Source organism: Cylas formicarius, unplaced genomic scaffold (assembly GCF_029955315.1).
Source record: "Cylas formicarius isolate icCylForm1 unplaced genomic scaffold, icCylForm1.1 PGA_scaffold_7__23_contigs__length_41026272, whole genome shotgun sequence".
Classification (NCBI taxonomy): Eukaryota; Metazoa; Arthropoda; class Insecta; order Coleoptera; family Brentidae; genus Cylas; species Cylas formicarius.
The window spans coordinates 36,910,144-36,926,802 of NW_026844352.1; the positions used below are offsets into that span (position 1 = coordinate 36,910,144).

At 35.4% G+C, this 16,659-nt stretch overlaps 1 protein-coding gene across 1 annotated transcript; it reads right to left on the bottom strand.

Moving 5' to 3' along the window:
* Positions 1 to 11,525: 11,525 nt before the first annotated feature.
* Positions 11,526 to 14,096, bottom strand: LOC132704996 (facilitated trehalose transporter Tret1-like). The gene is made up of 2 exons (XM_060675374.1): positions 14,037 to 14,096; positions 11,526 to 13,071 (listed from the first exon to the last, which is right to left on the bottom strand). The coding sequence occupies exons 1-2, from the start codon at positions 14,068 to 14,070 to the stop codon at positions 11,786 to 11,788; spliced, it is 1,320 nt and encodes a 439-aa protein (XP_060531357.1). The 5' UTR covers positions 14,071 to 14,096; the 3' UTR covers positions 11,526 to 11,785.
* Between the last annotated feature and the right edge of the window lie 2,563 nt (positions 14,097 to 16,659).

Genomic DNA, 16,659 nt, shown 5'->3' on the forward strand with positions numbered 1-16,659 from the left:
AGTATATAAAATTTTCCGTGACTCCTTTCAAGACGCGTTTTGCTTCGATTGAACGAAAACACCGCCGAAGTGTATACAGACAATTCAAATAAACAAGAATCTTTATAGACACTAATCCACGGCTTATTTTTCCTGACTATTTACCATTAAATTCGATTGTGTACACCAGAATGCCATTATCGTAAAAGTTGCCTTTTTATAAACTGTGAAGCGATCTTAAAATTTTTAAAATAGCCGCGTTTAATTTCCAAGCGTTTAGGCATGTTTAGGGACAGACTCTATAATTCCGACTCAATTGGGGAGATAACTGCGTGTTGGATTGTGAAAGTTCCCTCAGCAAACGCACTCTACGAAAATTTCTTTAATTCGACAAATTGATACATTTCATTTTTGAGTTATTCGATGTGCTATACTAAACATTCTTCTCACAATTCATTATTTCGGCAGTCACAAATTTGTAAATAATTATTGCAACTGTTTCATGCACCGTTGTAGGCTAAAGTTATATAATGCATACGGAGTGTTTTGCGTGTTTGGTGTTCGTATAAATAGACATATTGGTAAGACTAATAGACCGGTGCATCGATTTGTTTATATGATTGTAATTGTAATGTTATATTACTTTCAAGAATTTACAAAAATTTACATTATTACTTCGGCAACTTTTTTAAATAACTTCTAAGTTAATCAACACTAATTTTTGCTTGCTTTTGGCGTGTAATGCCAAATGCCGTAAATTAACCCCAATCTCCGGAAAGTTTTCTTCCCAAACTGTTTAATCCACCAACAGAAATGACTAAAAAGCGTTTCTGTTGTGTCTAGTTTATTTGAATTATAAGCAATAGAAGAGGAAAGAGAGGGAAAAAAGTACAAAAAACACAAACACAAAGTACAGTAGAACCTCGATTATCCGGGCCAGCCGGGACCGAGCTTTTTAATCCAAAGAACTATTTTTTTTAAATTTATTTAGATAAATACATGTGTCAAACAAATAGAACAAACGTAATACAAGATACAACATACATACAAACAAAATGTATACAATTAATTATGTTTATAATTTCTTTCATTTTTCTACGTTGAAGTACAGGAATGTCATCAAATCCAGGTTGTTCTTCAAAATATTGAATAAGTACGTTTACTGGATTCCGTGCTTCTTGATGACTTATATTGATTTCGCAATAATTATTCTCATCATTATAACTACTTTATTCAGAACTTTCTTCGGAAGTGTTGTTAATTATGTTATCGTCATTTATGATCAGTCCTGTATTTCTTTAGTGTCTATTTCTTCCAAACCATTTATTTGCAAAGCTATAGATGCTACGTTTTCGATCGATAGCTCACCTTCATTTAACTGATTATTATCTTCAATAACGTCTTCATCGTTTGTTTCTTCTATTAAAGTCATTATTTTAAAAAATGATTTTTTAATGTTGGTTGGATTTACTCCGTTCCGAGGATTAACTACATCATATATTGCGTCTTTCAAATTTAGACGTTTCCAAAATTCCACAATGTCACGTTCTTACAAAAGTTGAAGCATAAGATCTTTTCTATTCATTGTCTCTATAACCCCTTGGTCCATTGGCTGGGCAATAGATGTTACATTCGGCGGAAAATATGCTACGAATATGTTCCATCTTCTGGCTTAAGTTGCTCTACATTAGGATGCGATAGATCATTGATAAGCTCGAACTTGGGGTATCCATTTTTTAAAAAACCACTGTTTAAAAATTACTATATCCATCCATGCTGCCTTTTGATTATAATAATCGACGGGCAGTGTTTTTATATTTTTACAAGCCCTCGGATAACAGCAACAATAACAGCTAACCTAAGCCTATGCGTTCCTTCCAAAATATGCGTATTAATGTAAAGCTAACCGGGTGCACTAGTTGCTGAGCCTGCAGTAAGTGTTCTTTTTGGCATTGCTTTCCAATAAAATCCAGTTTCGTCCGCATTATACACTTGCTCAGGTTTTAGATAGTGCTCCGTCAAAAGATTTTCAAAATCATAGCAAAATTCTACCATAGCAACGTCATCAGCACTTAATTTCTCCCCTTGAACAGCCAACTCTCGTTTGCCATGGCGTTTTTTAAATCTTTAAAGCCAACCAGAAGATGCCGAGAAGTTTTTTAATTGCTGGTGAAACTTTTCAGCTTGTCCTGATATCGGAACTCCATCCGATCTCTTCTGTAAGAACCACCTGCTCATAGTATCATTAAGTTGTCGAAAAGTAGACCCTTTTAGCTACATAGCTCTGTAATTTGGCTTTTCTATTTACAATGTCACGAACTGTCTGTTTTCCAATGTTACACTTTTTAGCCAACACAGAAACACTTATATTATTTTCAAATTGCCTTAAAATTTCCATTTTTTGCTCAATATTTAAAACATCGCGTTTACGCATACCACCGCTACGCTCCATTTTGTGTCTCTGTTTACGTTCAACTAACTAACTAACCCAAACTAACGAGCCGGGCGATCAGCACTCGGCAAATATAATAGGTTAAAACATGGATTCCCCGATCCAAATTTAGGGATTCCCCGAAAAAAACGACACAGTGCATGCAGCATCCATGCGTTGCCAACCTCTGACCGTTAGCCATAGATAATTGATCAACCAATTTAAAAAGGACGCCCCGAAAAGCCGCCGCCCGGATAAAGCTCGCACGGATAATCGGAGTTCTATTGTAATAATATTAGTTTTTTAAAAGTTTAGTTTCAAATCGAATGAGGTGGCTTAAGTTTTTTATTTTATTTGGTAAATAAGCGTTTCCGTGATTCTTATATTGAGATCGTGTACGTCACAGCGATAGCTTATTTTAATAAACAGCATAGGAAATTTTCTAAGTATTTTTGCACAGAGAACTGTTGAATTAAGAAATTTTAACAATTTTACTCTCGAAACCCGAAAATCAACCTTAGACACGAATTTTGAAGCTTTTGATTTCGGTGTTTATCAAAATAGTTTATATAATGGCCGCGGACTGCATCCCCGTAACTTAAATGAGATAAAACCGTAGATTCGCAGAAAATTGTTTTGTGTTTTCTGCTTAAAACTTCAAGATTTTGATATATAATCTATATAATATATACTCAAAAATCAATAAAATTTAACATTGAAATAAAAATTTGGTGACTAAGAGCATTAAAAATTTTCGAGTAGCCTCAAAGTGTTAGTAGTATCAGCTGGACTTCGTCTGTAGCCTTAAAAATATCATCGATATAGCTGTAGTTCAGCTATGTCCCGCTTTATATACTGATTGAGTAACGGGGATAATCTGGTTATTAACTAAGTGGAGCCGCATATGTATCTTTCCAAGATTTTCGAAAAAGTGGGTAAAATACTGAAAGAGCGCCTATGGTTAAGGGTTTTGGACTTACAATTTTTGACACATTAATTAAACGTAAATTTGAAATATTGTAATGGATTGTATGTTTCACTATTACTTTGCTGGAGTGTATATAATTGACTACTTATTATAATTATAGTTATAGTTCTCAAGGTGAAATTGTCTTCTAAATGGATGTTAATCTGTTAGACAATAAAGAGTATTATTACTATTATGATTATTATTATTATATGCCTTTTTCCAATTACCCGGGAAAATGGGATATTTTAACCCATGTTTTATAACATGCCTAATGTAAGGCAAAATATGCGGAATACATAAATTGATTTTAGAAATATTAATACCATTTCAAGCTACCGCGTTACTCTTTATAGTCCTAATGATCAGCAATACATCAGTTTCTGTTAAAGAAGTATAATAACAAGTACGTGGGATTGAACTATTTTCTATACATTACAGATTACATATAATAACTATTTTCCATAGTCCTTATCCCTGCACATACATCCTTTTGATTGGGATTATGAAAAAAAAAAGTTATTGTAATACGCTTTCTTTTCTTTTGTTATATTATTATTTCTCATAATTTTATAGCCACTTTGCAAAATCTCCTCCTTCTTGTTGACACGAGAATTGAGATCCAAACTGAGATTAATTTTTAGAAGTTTTACATCTCTTGTATTCATTTCATCATACAAGGAGTTTATTTAAAATTCGAGAAAAATTGCGTTCTCCAGGATCCTGAATAAAACTAATGTAAGACTCAGAAATGCCCGGAGCAACTGTACACGCTACTCATGTTTAAAGAGCACAAAAAATCAGAAAGGTAACTTCTAAATTATTGCAAAATCTAGAAAATATTATAAGTTTGGTTAGTGAACTCCAATCGAGTTTTAAAATCGTTTCAAGAATTTCATGCGCAGACTTTGAATTTGTTCCAATCAATTAAACTGTTTTCATTTTCCATGTTTACACTAAGGATAGTGGACTGTTTGAAGATTATCGACACCGCTCGAGTTTTGCTTTTGTGGTGTTCGCTCGGAAACTTGATGCAAAGCTTTCTAGCATTTATTAATAAGTGAGGTAGGTGAGAATAAAGCTGACACTATTAGAAGTGCCGCAAAGTCAGAATCCCCTTTCACCATGTTAGCCATGTGTATAAATCGAAGTGGATGCTGATATGGAAGTTTTCGTTGTTTTTTTTTTAATACAATCCTTCTGCGTATATACATTTACTAAAAAGTAAGAAAGGCGAAGACGATGAAGCTCTCAGCGCACGAATTTTAGGGTAGGTGGGCATCTGATTTATAAACAAAAGTGTACTCCTAAATGAAATGAAAATGAAATAAAACATAATTGACATTGCATTAAAAAGACGTTTACTAGTCTAAAACGCAATTTAATGAATGTTAAAACCAAGAAAATGTTATATCGACACTTGCAATATCAAAGATTGAATTCCCTGGTTGCTCCAATAAAGTACCAAATAATTTAAAATGACTCACTAGCTCAAAACTGGATTTCAGAAAACGTTTTGATACAGTGGAACTGTCTGCAATATTAAAAGCATTGGAACAGAGCCGTGTAGACTAAAGATATACGAAGTTGTTGGAACATACATACAACAACGCAATACAGAATTGAGAGAGGCATCAGGCAGGGGAATTCTATCTCTCTAAAATTGTTTACGACAGTGCTGGAATATGCTTTTAAGGCATGAAAACAACTAAAGCAGCCAATAGAAAGAGTAGGTCTAAACATTATCTTTTCACAAAAACAACAAAAATTCATGACCGATCTAATTCCAAGTGAAAATATGAAAATAGACGGGTACGAGATACATCAAATAATACGATAATCAAACTTGCGAGGTTCAACGTCGTATAGGTTTGGGATGGGCGGCATTTGGTGAATTGCAAAATAAATATTCTGATAGGGACCTTGCCGATACGCTTAAAACAAAAAGTGCATTTTGCCAGTGATCACATAAGGCTCGGAAACGCTTACGTCGACTAAAAAGTCCGCAGATAAGTTGGAACTAAATCAAAGAAAATTGGAACAAGCAATGGTGGGACTTACAAAAAGAGACATGGCACCGAACAGGCTAGTGAGACAAAAAGCTAAAATTACGGATACAAAAAATTACTCAAGGCAAATGGAGATAGGCTGGTCATATTGCGCGCTTGAGTGACAATAGGTAGGGTAGACCCCCAACAAGATGGGAAGACGGCCTGAGAAAAACAGCGAAAAACCAGAAGCAGAAGGCACAAAATAGAATACTGTGGAAAGAGATGGAGACCTTTGTCCAACAGTGGGTGCAAGAGATTGACGGATGATAATGATGAATTTAAAAATGAGTAACGAAATTTGCAAGATCGTCTCATCACTCTTGTAAAATATGTGTTTTTATCTTCAAAAATGGGGAAGTTATTTCCTTATGCACCTTATAACGTAAATATGTTACCGCAAAGTTCGTTAGGCCTTTTGTGATTTTAAATTAAAGTTATTTTTATTAATTAAATTAAACGGCTTCTATTTCTTGGTGCTGCTCTGGTTGCTTTCGAAAAATCGATGACCATAAAGCCCGCATGTACGGCTAAAACTGTTCTATTTAAGATTTTCACATATTGTACAGGGTGTTTAAAATATTCTGTGCTATATTAAAAAGTGAATAGGTGTCAAATATGCAGCTATCGGCTTCAGGTTTAGAAAAAAATTAAAACTCTACACCCACATCTAAACTGTTTTAAAAAAATTTAGAATTTTTTTGGGGTTATTTTGGCTTCCAGAAAAAAAATATTTCCTAGAAAACTGTTTATTCGATTGGCAAAATTATTTAACCAGGAGATCGAAAGATCTGGAACTATAACTTATATTTCGGCTATTTTTTCGATTATGTACAAGATTTTTTCATTATAGACAAAAATCTAATAGACCCTCGGAATTGTTCTTTTCGCCAATAAATTATTATCCCGAAATGAAATTTTGTGAAAAATATGACTATTTGGTTTGCATGAAGGTCGCATCGAGTCCTCCAATTTTTATAATTACGGTTTTCACTTAACGCACACGTTTGTCGAGATATTTGAAAAACTCCATGTGGCAGTCGCTATATCTCGCGCTCGATCTAGACGCGATGACGTCAGTTACTATTACGGCGTACTGCATGGTTTCAGAAAACAAGTATTTTCTCAAAACCCATTAATTCTATTGGAAAAATTCATATTCCAGGAAACAAAGGAGATCCAGGGCTGTAACTTAACTATAACAGGGTGTGTCGATTATGGGTAAAAAAAACAAAAAGATCCTTTCGTAGGTAAATTATTAGCCGCAACTGAAAAACTATAAAACATGCAATAATTTGGTTTAAACAGTATCGTAAATTTTGTGGAAAGTTTCTGGTTTCATCTATCATACGGGGTGCGCGATATATTTGAAAATCGCTGTTATTTGAATTAATTTTTGTATTTACCAAAGTTTTCCGTGACTTTGAAATTCGGCGAGACGTGAAAGTCACTTTATGCACAATAAAATAACATCGATTTTGAAAAAGTTCCATAGTAGTCCGCAGGAGCACGATAGAAAGACAATCAATCCGTCCTTCTAGGACAAAATGACTTTAAAATACAAAGCTGCGCAGATTCGCACAGCCTCGATTTTTCCAAAGCAATCTTGTTTCATTTTGTTATGGTTCAGTCCGTTAAATTACCAGTTGGGTTTTCTGCCGATTAAAGCGTACCAATCTGCTGATGATATCGGTTGTTAAAAAGACATCGGGTACGGATGATTACAGCAAACGTTATCGTAAATCAGTTACAGTTTCCAAATTTATAATTTTTTCCGCTATTAATCACAATGCCAATCAAGCTGCCATCGGCATGTGGCATCGGATAAAGTTGTGATTTATATGCGGCGTCGCTCGGAGCACGTAAAAATGGCGCGACGTGCACTTAAAACGTAATAATATGCAATTTGGGTAGCCGGGACGGTAATGAAATCGGTCGGGCAAAAACAAAAATTTGAATACAAGCGGTCTCCCCCAAATTTGCCGTCGATAATTTCGACTTGATTGGCGGCGTGCGAAAGACCCGGAAAAAAAATTATTGTTTACATAAAATATAACAGTAAAGTGGTGGCTGCGCGTTCGAGTGGCAATCGATGACTCGTGATTGGACGGTGTCTCGACGTAACGTGTTGGAATTTCAAAATTTCCGACGTCCGGAAATGTCGCGGCTCTCATTTCGATTCTCGCATATCTTTTATTTTAAGACTTAAATAACAATAAACAATTAATAATTATTGCGAAGAGCATATAGTTTACATATTTTTTATTTATTATAATTGAATTGTTAAAAACAAATCTCTCCAAATTACATATGTAGAATTATATTAAAATTAAAAAAACCGGTAGTGTAAATACAATAATCTTTGTTCGAAGAAAACATCCGATCTCCCAAATCCGTCAATAAATTGCGGAAATATCCGAAATCATTGAAATATATATTCACAATGGTATTAAAGTTTTGAAGTTAATTGGCATTGAACATCCGTTCCATTTTAAACTAAAACTTCCGTTATTCTCAATGACAAACACCAAATCTCCAAATTAGCAATGAAATTAAATAAGCATCATGTTTCCAGGTTAGGATGGAGCATAAAATTTGTAATTTTGTAGTTTCCTTATTGGACAAATCCTTAATGTAGGGTATTTGATTTCTTAGTATTTTTCTTAGTGTACGTTTTTGCTCGTATGTTAATTTTTAATTTTTATTTGTTTATTCTTCTTCTGTTTTATTGCTGTATAGGGTTAGCAACTTACTAACCAACTGAATTGTTTTACATAAGGAATGCTTTTTTTAAATCGCTATATAATTTTTGTTTTTGTTTTTATTGTTGGACACAACACCAGCTTATATATATATATATATATATATATATATATATATATATATATATATATATATATATATATATATATATATATATATATATATATATATATATATATATATATATATATATATATATATATATATATATATATATATATATATATATATATATATATGAATATATATATATATATATATATATATATATATATATATATATATATATATATATATATATATATATATATATATATATATATATATATATATATATATATATATATATATACACAAAACGGTAGTCGTGACCGGCTAGTTGAACAACAAATTTTAGTTAATTGGGGTATCGTATTAATTGATAAAAGCGTACCATTTCTGGACACTAAAGTGATCCGGAACAACGATAACAAAATTATATTAGATTGGTACATAAAACCGACCAGTTCGGGGAGATATATGAATTTCCACTCTTACCATCAACGAAAACAAAAATAAATTTGGTCATAGCATTAAAGACACGAATCGAGCGGATTTCTCACCCATCACTAAGACAAAAAAAACTTAATAAGCTTTACGACATGCTGATTAACAACTCATACCCAAGTAGGTTAACTAAAAAATTGTTATATAGCACGACCCCACTAAGAGCTCCAAACCCGCGGAACACGGTCGTCCACTCAGATAGCCCAGGAATGGACGATCAGAGATGTTTTTATTTTTCATTGCCATACATTAAAGAATTAACGACCACACTCACAAAAATTCTGAGAGCACAAACAAATATTAAGATAGCATATAAACAAACAAAAACATTGGGGAGTGTCTTTAGCAAACTAAAAGATAAGGATGAGGTACAAAAGAATTCAGAAGTAATTTATAGCATCCCCTGTAATCAGTGTGATCAGGTATACATAGGACAGACATCGCGAGTACTTAAAGATAGAATTACGTCACACAAGAGTGATTGCAGACTCAATAAGAACACCTGTTCATTAGCAACACACTCTAACCAAATGGATCACGATGTTAACTTTGTTGAAACAAAAATTCTCCATAAAGAAAGCAACTACAACAAAAGAGCAACTTTGGAAATGGTGGAGATTTTCTTGGAACCGAAATCGGTCAATAAAAGATCTGACATTGATGGCCTCAGTGTGATCTACTCTAATGTCTTAACTTTACAACCAACCGTCAATCGAATTGCGTTTGCTGATAATAGTGTCGTCACAATGTAATTATAATTTAGAAAAATAGTCCCAAGCCTCTATACATTAGGGCCTTGTAAGCAAAAAGGAGGTAACAAAAAGGGGAAAAAAAAAGAAAGGAAAAAAACTGGACGGCTGGCGGTGGTCATACTAATAAGACCTTTCCATCATTTGCGTTTTGCGGATGAAGTAAAATTCGTTTAAATAAAATGTAATAACAATTTCGTCTAGATGGCTGCCCTCGGTTATAATAATTAACGGTCGTATTTGATTCTTTCTGTTATCCGGATGAGTTTGGTGTTGGCCTATAATGGCACTGTAGCAGTAAGTACTTTAACTATAAGACTTTAGTATTAAATAACTAAGAGCCGCTTTCATATTGTAGCCCCTGAAGAAGAAAATAAACATTTTCGAAAGCTTGGTGTAGCACAAAAGCCTTTTATTTGAGCCCTCATCAGGACCGATACCCCAATTAACTAAAATTTGTTATATATATATATATATATATATATATATATATATATATATATATATATATATATATATATATATATATATATATATATATAATAAGAACGTTGAAAAATTGTACGTTTGCAATCTGCAAAAATTGATCAAATAGTATTCGCACCAACTTAAAGGTGGCCAAAATAGTAATTCCCCCCCTTCAAATCAAATTAAAAGTCGACCAGTTATAAACATTTTTAAATAACATTCCATTCTCTACGACATCATGCAGGCAAGTGAACCCTGTCTATCCCTTACTTAAATTTGACTACTGTGCAAGTTTGTGTTGATGTATTTCTAACCCGTATCTCAAATGGAGGATTGATAAATACTATTTTTTCTTCGATATTTCTCTGAAGACAGTTTGTTTCAATTTTTTTGGTAAGATTCGTTGAAGAATAAGAGTCCTTACGTTTGGAACGGTTAGAGTATTGCCGAGTATTGCCCTTCCCTAATCCTTTTTTAAAAAAATGCAGCACGACAGAGATGGACTTTAGGCGCCTATTCGTTGAAATCGTGTAAAGTTGGTCAATTTACTGTGGATTTGTATAGAACATTTAAAAACACTACATATCCAAACTAATTAAGTTTACAGAATAAATGTATTCTGTAATAGGGTATTGCCAAGTTCTTGTGGCACCCGGTACAGCAGGCGTTTTAAAAAAAAAAGTGAACTGATGGCTTCGCTTAATCAAACTCGTCTCGCTCACAATGCGAGCAGCAGCGATAGCCGTATCCAGCTGTTTAAAATTGGATTATTTTTAACGACTGAAAAAGTAAGCTCGTCGCCATTCGGACAATACTTATCTCCTTCTGTTAGGGTAAACAATGGCGAAATGCAAAAGAGACGATTCAGTGTCAAGCTTCGGACAATGGATCATTAAGTATTCCGCTGCACGTCCGATTTCGCGAAGGGGTCCCGGGAAAAATAACAATGGCGGCAGGTTTTGCAATTGAGTTCAGATGCGAACCGGGAGATACTAAAGAAACGGACAATAGGAACGTCGGTCTTTGATTAATTAGGTGGTCCCTTTTCTTGAGTCAAGTTTTTTCTTTTGCGCAAACGTTTCGTTCACCGGGATGGGGTTGGTACATCGGTGAATAAAATTAAAAGGTTAAGGGATTTTTCGGCGACTGAACCCCCCCTCCCCCTCAAAGGGCATCATCGGTTTTCTGGTTTGCCGAATAAAGTTCTCGGCAACGTCTCAACAGGGAAGACGCTAATTTTATAGTAGCCCCATAAATGCGAGGGAGTAGTAAAAAATGGTCTAAAGACTGTGCCGAGTGGTGGATGGTCAATGTTAGGTTAGACGTTTGTGTAAACCGATTTTTTTTCCATGAAAACAATTTTGTGATATTATTATTATAGAAAAAAGGATTCATCAAACCTCGCTATCATAAATTCAAATTTTAAATCTTAGGCATCCGACTTAATTAAAGTTTAAGTGGTGTTATCTTTTGCAGACAAAAACACAATTTTCTTTAACCGTTCTACATAGATATAGGAAGGTAGGTTATGAACAAAAATAATTAGAATAAGGAAAATTTAATTACATGTAGGGTACTCCATTCAGGAAATAACAAATACAATGATGGGCCTCCCCTATTATGCGAAGAATAACATCCGAAGCCCAAAAATACAACAAAAAAATATAGAGATTGTAATTTTAATTTCAAAATTTTAGGTTGTTTCCGTCAACCCGGAAATAACCAAATCAATATCAATTCGCTATTTTGAACCCGTTAAAATTTTTAACGTTACCACCTTTTTACTCTTATCATACATGAAACCAAACACAACCCCAAATTTGTTATTTTCCAGTCATAAATCGTCATGCTTCTGCGACGCCTGGTTAACTTGACCTTCTTTAACGACGAACTTGGCAAAAATTCCCGCGACCAGGTTCAACGTGCCGAACAAAAAGAAGTACCAGCTGAAGCCGATGGACCTCGACAGCTTCAAATACACGTTAATTGACATAAATTTGTTCATCCACGCACAACCTACGTTCAATGCGACGAAACCGTGTTTCACATTGTACGGAAAGACTTCCGAAAGCATTATCCAAGGCACTGGACCGAACCCGACATTAAATGCTAACGAATATACGATCAGCGAGAGCAATGGGAGAAACGCAACACGCGATACTTCCAGATTGTGCTCGTTTAAATAGGCGTACACCCCTAAACTCGCCTGAGATAAACTCATGGCGAGGGCGGACACAATCAGGAGCAATTTCCTTCTGTAGCTGGCGACGACAGCAGGAATCGCCAAACTTGACAGTAGATGTATCGCGCTGACGATTATCGCCGACAGTTCCGGCGATGTGGCATTCTGGAGAACCGTTTGCGTGTAAAACAACACAGCGTACACTCCGGAGAACTGCTGGAACAGCAAGAGATTGGAGACTACGAAATTGGAACTTTTAACTTCTTTCGATTTTATTTCTTTCCACACATTGTCGATGCGTTTGACGTGGACGATATTCTTGATGTCGTCGAGCTCTCCGTCGACATCATCATCGTCGCGGAGGTATCGCAACGTTACCCTGGCAGAGTTAAACTGACGTTTAGTCACGTGGTAGTATGGTGATTCGGATCCGACGATCAGAAATGTGACGCCAGTTACTATTTCCAGGCAGAGCAGCGCAATGTTTAGGTGACTGTAACTGAGGTGCGGGATCAGTACATGGTAAACGAATGTCCCCAAAGTTATTAGCACGTTGAGGAAGCTAAGCGCCACGTGGCGGTAATCCTCCGGGCACAACTCCCCGATGTATATCACCAGAATCGTAAATGATCCTCCCACAACGGTAGATGCCACGAAAGCCGACATGCACAGAGGTATGACATTGGTCGCAAATATCGTCGTCAAGTAGGAGCAGGATAGGGGAAGAGCGAGGAATAACAGGCTCCGTTTTCTTCCCACGCGGTTTACCGTAAATCCAGCCAGTACCGCGCCCAGTACCAGCCCGACCGACAAGTTTACGATCCAGGAAAATTCTCCGATATTGGCGTGTAATTGGCTATAAGTCGCATTCAGCTTCTTGTAGTCCGACAGATCCCATGACGAAAGACCGGTACACGCGCTGAGAACTACCAGGCTACCTGCAAAGCGAAACGGAAATGAAATCTTCATTGGGTCATAGTTTAGGTGTTGACATTAATAACGATTATTATAGAAACGAGGTGAAAGAGGATTAATATACAAATCATCACGTGATGAAATGGATTAATCGTATGATCTAAATAGCAACCAGTAACATCGCGGTATCAGTTTGAGAAACTTTCTGAAATATTTTTCCATTTTATTTGGAAGATTTAGAGGAAGATTAGAGCAGCTATGTTCCAAGCTATTTGTTAGACCAATATTCGAGGAAGTCGCTTTCTAGGGAGGAGCTCTTGGGTTTACTGCTCAGTAAGGTATTATTACTGAAACACTGATGATTTTATAATCAAATAAAAGAGAAAAAAACATTTTATATTATTTGCGAAAATATGTAGCTAGCGTTGTGGTAATCCGAGTAAATGTCGTTTTATGAATTTTCATATTAAAGCCTGATTTTATTTACTTTTTTTTATTTCCGATTTTTTTTATAAACCCCATTAAAGCAATTGATTTTTGACAATCGAGACACATCAGTCGCCACTCTCACAGGTTCCCTACATTACTTTAAAAAATTTATTCTGGGCGTTATCAAGTAAAAAATATATCTAATCAAAAATTAACTAACTCAAAAAATTTCTTCAAAGATCCATGGTGTCCTTTACGTTCATTCATAGCAACGTGTCATGGTTCAAAGGGGAATTTTCAAAGAAAATCAGAAACAAGAAATGCTCTTATGTTCGTTATTTCTAACCACAAATTCGATTAGAAAACCAAATAATTTTTTTCCACAACGGTGTAAACAAATCAACCTTTTAGATATCATATATACACATGCATGTTACATACATAATCAATGTCCACAACGTCATCCACACGAAGTTTCGACGAATTTTGAGCAATTAACGAGCATTGACCAAAATCCGTGCTAAACAAACGCCTATATGTATAACAATCCTTGTCGTACCTGTCACTATACTCAAAGCAGCACCTCGAAACATTCTCTGCACGAAACACTGTTAGGCACTGCAGCGCGTATACGATTTTGATAAACCGAATGAAGATTTATGAGCCTCTTATCGGTTGACAAAAAGAAAATAAAGCCGGTCAACAATATGTCGTCATCTTCGACTGACTACAAGCTTAATTAGCCGGAAAAGTCAAGTGTTATCGACCCATTGGTCGCGCTGGCACATAGGTTCATACAGGGTGTTTCCTAATCTAAATTTATTAATAATGATAAACATGATTGGTTTCTTATCCAGAAATATTTTCAATACAATAAATTTATTTAAGTGAGATGTGCTTTCAATTTTTTTACCAAATTATATTCGTATTAAACTTCCGGGTTCGTACTGTCGAAACTGGCATTAAATTTTGACCCCCGTCACCCAGAACTGACCATTTTTTGCAAAAAATCTTTAACACCAAAAGAATGTAGCGCTGGACTGTAACACGAATAAACATTCCGTTTGCCTCTGTAATCGAATCTGTGATGCGGCGAAAAACACTCTTGGGATGATGTAGGTGAATAAAAAAACTCTCTTCTCTTCGTTGCTTGCTCGTCGGTTCTATCGTGCAATAATTCATACCACGTGTAGTTGCCTTGCCGGTGTCGTATTATAATAAAATACGACGGGGTCTCAGGAAACACCGCCGCTCGCAGTGCCGCCGCTGGGAATTTGCAAATTAATTCTTTGTTGCAGTACAGAAAGTGCTACGCCAACTACGGCAGGTTCGCTGGGCAAAAACGGATTCAAAATTAACAATGCCCAACATTTAAGCAAGCTGAAATCTCAATGCCAGTTTATTTCCCTAGGGGAAGTGCGTTGTTGGTTAGAGAAAATTTTGGACTCTCACCAGTTACCAGAATATTGCACGCCCTCATTGAGCATTGACTTTTCTTCAATTATTAAGCCTTCACTGCCGAAGATACTTGAAATTTCAATACAATCATACAGCGAGTTGAAGATTACTTGCAAATTATATCTGCCATGTAAGTTGCAAGACACAATTTTAATTTTTTGTAAAGGAACCTCTGAATTTGCTGTTCTGAGCGCACTGAGCCCTTTTGAATTTAAATATATTGATTTTGGTACTTTAAACTGGCGTTTTACGGGTGACATTATTGTGAATCGCTGATTCAGCCTGCTCGGCAAAAGGAACTTCAAGTTCGACCATTGCCCATTTCTCGAGTGAAACGCTTAAATAGTCCCGCGTGTGACTTGCCTCTACTGGAAATTTTGTGGTGGCGAAGTAAAGAACATTAACTAATGTTCCTATAATCATTCTATTCAGGAACTAAACTGAAGGCACTCGTTCTTTCTTCTTTAAGGACAATGCTTCAAACTACTGCTTTTCCTCCCAATAAAACAAAATTTCTAATAAATTAAAATTGGTGCGCCAATGAATCCCCGATCTCGTCGCCAGTTTGCGACCCGCAGATGCGGGCATTGAATCCTTTAAAATACGAAGAAATTGTTTTACAAGGCTTAAAATTTAATATCGCACAAATCTACAAATGGATATTTATTGAATGGTTTGGGTGGTACATACCGTTCCCACGAACATGGGTGACCATGTCACCGTCGCATCGTCTGGCCACCAAATAGTAATTTTGGGTCATGTCGTTAAGTTAAACTGGATACAAGTTCACTTGAAGTTAGATGAAGCGGTCTTAGCCCTCTAGAGGTACGCGGTTGATGTAATCAGTGAACACTGCTTATGATGTTTTAATAACGCCCATTTTAGTTCTTTATCACGTAAGACCTTCTCTCCAAGATGTCCAAAAGATAAAGTCGCATCTATAAAATATCCCGACGTGACATTCATGCTTTTGTTAAAAATATACTTATAATGTTTTTTGTCTTTCTCTGCCCCATGAAGAAAAACAAAATATACAAGCAGCACATCAAACTGTTCAGTATCTATTTCCAGTCCTAAGAATGGGCTATCAATTTTTTAGCTCAATGCTTTATATTTAATAACCCCGTCCAACTGAATCAGTTGTGTTTCGTAGAAGATACAGAACAATTGTTGGTAGTGCTGGAAAATATAAATCAGCATTTCATGACCTTCAACTGCAGTTCTTTCGCCAAGTGCTGAATAGAGATGTTCATGAAAAAAAACAGTTTCTTCCAATGATCAAAAATAGTATTTGAATAATAAAACAACTCATTGCTCATGGCGCCAGCGCTCAAACAGTTTCATATGTATATTAGTGTGATCTGTAGTTGCACTTGAAATTATTTTTTTTCTATAATGCTAATTAAGAAAGGATGCTAAAAAATTTAAAAACTCTACCACCTATTTTTTTTTGTGCTCTAATATAAACTTGCAATGAAATATGTGTTTATTGTTATTTGCGAAATTTATGAATGCTTAACATTTCAAATAAGATTTTTTCATTTTTATTATTTTCCCACTGCTTCACTACTCTCACTGTTACGCGAGCTATCCCTACTAGTTTCGAAATAAAAGTCCTATTTCCACAGTATGTGAATATGTCTTTAAATTTGAGTGCCTTGCTATATGATAATGTGCTGAACTTGATGTTTCCATGTTCGGTAAGGCTCATGTAGATTCAGAAT